Source organism: Sturnira hondurensis, unplaced genomic scaffold, assembly GCF_014824575.4.
Source record: "Sturnira hondurensis isolate 20B ecotype Veracruz unplaced genomic scaffold, ASM1482457v3 Scaffold0024227, whole genome shotgun sequence".
In the NCBI taxonomy this organism is placed as follows: Eukaryota; Metazoa; Chordata; class Mammalia; order Chiroptera; family Phyllostomidae; genus Sturnira; species Sturnira hondurensis.
In genome coordinates this window covers 29-4118 of record NW_028096858.1, presented here as the reverse complement: position 1 = coordinate 4118, position 4090 = coordinate 29, and the positions used below count along the sequence as shown (strand labels likewise).

At 59.2% G+C, this 4090-nt stretch overlaps 1 protein-coding gene across 2 annotated transcripts; it reads right to left on the bottom strand.

Annotated features, from left to right (window-relative positions):
- Positions 1-942: 942 nt before the first annotated feature.
- LOC118981536 (patr class I histocompatibility antigen, B-1 alpha chain-like) lies at positions 943-3879 on the bottom strand. 2 transcript variants are annotated; one of them, XM_037038327.1, is made up of 8 exons: positions 3740-3879; positions 3255-3539; positions 2763-3029; positions 1942-2217; positions 1740-1844; positions 1394-1519; positions 1287-1319; positions 948-985 (listed from the first exon to the last, which is right to left on the bottom strand). In XM_037038327.1, the coding sequence occupies exons 1-8, from the start codon at positions 3801-3803 to the stop codon at positions 981-983; spliced, it is 1161 nt and encodes a 386-aa protein (XP_036894222.1). In that variant the 5' UTR covers positions 3804-3879; the 3' UTR covers positions 948-980. The 2 variants fall into 2 exon arrangements, with proteins under 2 accessions (XP_036894223.1, XP_036894222.1); XM_037038328.1 differs by lacking the exon at positions 1394-1519 and having other exon boundaries at positions 943-1183; positions 1277-1319; positions 3740-3856.
- Positions 3880-4090: the final 211 nt, after the last annotated feature.

The window sequence follows — 4090 nt, the reverse complement described above, 5'->3', positions numbered from 1 at the left end:
AGGCCGGCCATTCGGCCTGTGCTCGGTTCCCCAATGCACAGACCCACTGTATATTATAGAAATTCACAGATGCTGTGCTATTTTTAGAAATCCTTACCCAAGGACTCATTTTTTATAGGTCTGAGAGAACGGGAGAGAAACCATAGGCCTCCCGTGTGGGTGGGCCTTGAGACTATCAGGCTAAGGGAATATGCCAGAAACAATTAAGAGCCAAACGACGTCGGTCACGTGTGGGACATTAACCTGAAACCCAGGGACACAGACAGCAGTGTGGTGGTTCCCAGGGGGAAGGGGGTTGGGGGAGGAGGGGCCTCGTACCTGCTGAGCGAGGATGGTTTGACTTTGGGTGGTGGGCGCACAGTGCAACGTACAGACCCTGTGTCAGAGAAATGGGCACCTGAAACCCACAGGATCCTCTTAACCAGTGCACCCCAATCCACTTAATAAAAAGGCACACCCCCCTACCATTTAATATAAATACCCCAATAACTTTATTTTTAAATAGTTAGAAAAGGTACAATATCTATAAAAATAAAGAAAGCACAGGTACCCAACAGAGAGGGGCTGCAGGACAGACCCAGGCCTGAGCACAGGCTGACAAGGCCACAGGAAGCCCTCACTGAGTGCAGTCCTGGAACCACCACAAGGTGGCACTCAAGGCCCTGGGATCCCAGGTCCTGGTGGGAAGAGGTTCTCCTGAAGTGGCCAGGACAAAGGAGTAACAAAGATGACCCAGACGAGGGGTGACCAGGATGGGGAGGCCTCACCCCAACTCTGTGAGGATGGAACAGTCCCCAGGCGAGAGGACACAGGTCCCTGTGGGGAGGGTGGCCTGGGCACCAGCTCGTCACTGTGCTGACAAGAACATAGACACGTTCTGATGCTGGTTGACAGAAACCGCAGTCAGGGATCCTTCAAGTCCCAAGGAGAAGAAGCTGCAGTGATGGTTTTGGCATCAGGACCCCTACAAGGCAGCTCTGTCACCCTGGGACAGAAAGTTGTCATGAACAAACTCAGGTCAGTCTCAGAAGTGTCACATTCTCCTTCAGCCCCCACATGCTCAGAATGTCCCACCTGAGACTCTCCAAAACACAGTTGTGTCCCTCAGTCCCAATGCCCCCCACTTCCTGCCCTCAGGGTCTCACCGTTAGGAGCTGTGAGAGGCACATCAGAGCCCTGGGAACTGTNNNACAGCAGAGTTACGGGGTGGGGGAGCCCCCCTCACAGACTCCAGCCCACACTCTCCCAAGGGTCCCAGCCATCGCCTCCCCAACACCCAGACTCACAGGCAGTCTCAGAGTAGGTCTTTCTGAATGTGCCTGTGGGAAGAAAACATTCTGTGAGAAGTCAAGGAAGAGGCTGGATCCCATGACCCTAAAGGAGCCCCACACACCTGAAGAGCAGGGAAGGTTCCAGAACTGTGACTGATCACCCAGGGTAGGATCAGGAAATAGTTCACGTGTGGGGACTGGTCCAATTGCCGGTCTGGACTTCCTCAGAAGGGACCTTCTTATCTGGCCTGTGACAGTTGTGGGTCAGTCCCCAGGACTAGAATCATGAGGTGATAAATGTGTCCCTCACTTTCCCACGGGCCTCACTAAAGAGTCAGTGTTAGGAAACAGGCCCCAGATGGACAAGCACCCGTGTGGGGACACCATGCCCATTAACCAGGCAGAGCACACTTCCACCTGGGCTTGACCCCCAGGGGGACAGGGAACCCAGCCCCACTCCTTGCCCACCTGAGCACTTCCTCCTCCACATCACAGCTGCAGCAGCCACAGCTCCAAGGACACCCAGGGCAGCAGCGATGCCCACAATGGTCATGGTGGTCTGAGGAGGGGGTTCTGTGAGGGGAAGGTGAGAGGTCAGCCTCAGGCCTGAGTCCTGACCCTGCTCAGGGACACCCTGAGGAGAGGCTCTGTGCCCACGCCCCCTCCTCACCCCATCTCAGGGTCAGGGGCTCAGGCAGCCCCTGGTGCTGCACATGGCACGTGTATCTCTGCTCCTCTCCAGGGGGCACGGCCACAGCTGCCCACTTCTGGAAGGTCCCATCCCCTGCAGGCCTGGTCTCCACAAGCTCCATGTCCTGGGTCAGGTCCTCTCCTTCATGCTGCCAGGTCAGGGTGATGTCAGCAGGGTAGAAGGCCAGGGCCCAGCACTTCAGGGTGACCTCATGGTCAGAGATGGGGTGGTGGGTCACGTGTGTCTTAGGAGGGTCTGAGAGGACGGTGAGAAAGTTCACAAACTTTGCATGGTCATAGGACACTCCAGCAGTGCCCATGTGACCACCCTGAGAGTGGACAGGACAGCGGGGGTCGGGGAAGGGACTGCACCACCCAGACAGCAGCCTGGACAGAGGCATCTGGGATAATCTCCTGTTTCCTTGGAATGGTCTAGACTCAGAGTGAGAACCTAGGGTAGGAGTGTCCAGGTCTGTAAGGGGAGACACAGACTTGGGTGGAGGCTGAATGACACAAAATAGCCAGTGTCAGGCCTTGGAAGACAAGGGAGAGTGTCCTGGGGCTCTAGGTGTTGCAGGGAGTGAGGGACCCACTGTGGGTGTTTCAGGGAGAGGCTGGGTCCCTTATTGTCCTTTAGAGAAAGCTGGGCCCACGGGTGAGTCACAGAATAAGGAGACCTGGGGGACTCTTCCTTCTCCCCAGCAGGAGGGACACTCTGACACTGCCCCATTCCCCTCCTCTCCTTGTAGGAAGCCGCCCCAGCCTACAGACCCCTCCTCGGGGAGTCCTGCGCCCTGGTACCTGCTCGGAGCAGGGTCCCCTTCCCCTTCTCCAGGAACAGGTGGAGGCGATGCACACACGTGTCCTCCAGAAAGACCCTCCGAACGTCTGCGTCAGGGACCCGCACAACGTCGCTCCGGCTGACCCCGGAGGCCGCGGTCCAAGATGGTAGGTCCCGGTTCAGGGCGAGGAAGTCGGTGCCCTCGTAGGCGAACTGACTGAACCCGTGCAAGAAGCGCCCTTCCGACCCCACGGCACAGCCGGTCATTTCCTGCCAAGTGGACGACCCTGACCCCGCCCCGCAGTCAGCACAGGCTACTTACCCAGGCAGGTAGGACAGTCCCGCCCGCCCCACTGTCCTGGTGACTAACCCTAAACCGAAATGAATCCAAGTGAAAAATACTCCCGGGCTGTTCCGTGGTCGGGACAACGGCGGGTCCCACAGTTTCGGGGCGACCCCGGCCCGTCCATGGGGATGGGGGAGGTGCCCGGGCCGGTATGCGTGGGGCTCACCGTGTGCACTCTGGTGGCCCTGCGCGCGCAGCTGGTTCAGGTTGGCTCTGCTCCGCTGTGCGTTGCTCTCGATTTCCCGCGTCTGCTCCTCCCAAAACCGTGCGCCCTCCTGCTCCAGCCACGGCCGCTCCACCCACGGCACCCGCGGCTCTAGCCTGGAACTCGCGGTGTCTCTGTGGAAGCGCGCGATCTCCGTGTCGTCCACGTAGATGACGCCTTTGTACCGGTGCTCTCCAGGGCCGGGTCCGGACTCAGCGGTGTGCAAGTATCTCAGGCTGTGGGGGCCTGGGCGCGGGCCGGCAGGGGCAGCGGTCGGGGAGGAAGGAATAGGGGGCAGTCGTTGAGCGCAGCGGGCCGGGGAAAGGGGAGGCCAGGGGCTGCGGCGGGCGTGGGGCGTCTGGGGTCTGGGCCAGGGATCCTGCGCCCCGGCAGAGTCCCCACGGCCCTGCCCCGCAGAGGCAGCCGCCTCCCGACCCCGCACTCACCCGCCCAGGTCTCGGCCAGGGCCAGGGCCCCCGAGAGCAGCAGGAGCATGCGTCGGGGGCCCATGACCCAGATCTTACAGAAGGTCAGGAAGATTGACAAGTCGTTACTGGTGAGAATAGTATACTTGAAACCACGGGCGCTGATTGGCTGCTTTCAAATTCGTGTACCCCAATGGGAGTGAGAGCTGAGGTGGCGTCATGAGTATCCAGGCCTGGGGCAATCCCAAACCCCGCCCTCAGCCCTCCTCCTACACCCAGTGTTGGGTGAGGCCAGTTCTGCTGTTGCTTAGCAAGGTCAACAGAAAAACGAGGTAGTTTCGGGCGCCTCTCTAACTATTGTTCCTCATCCCC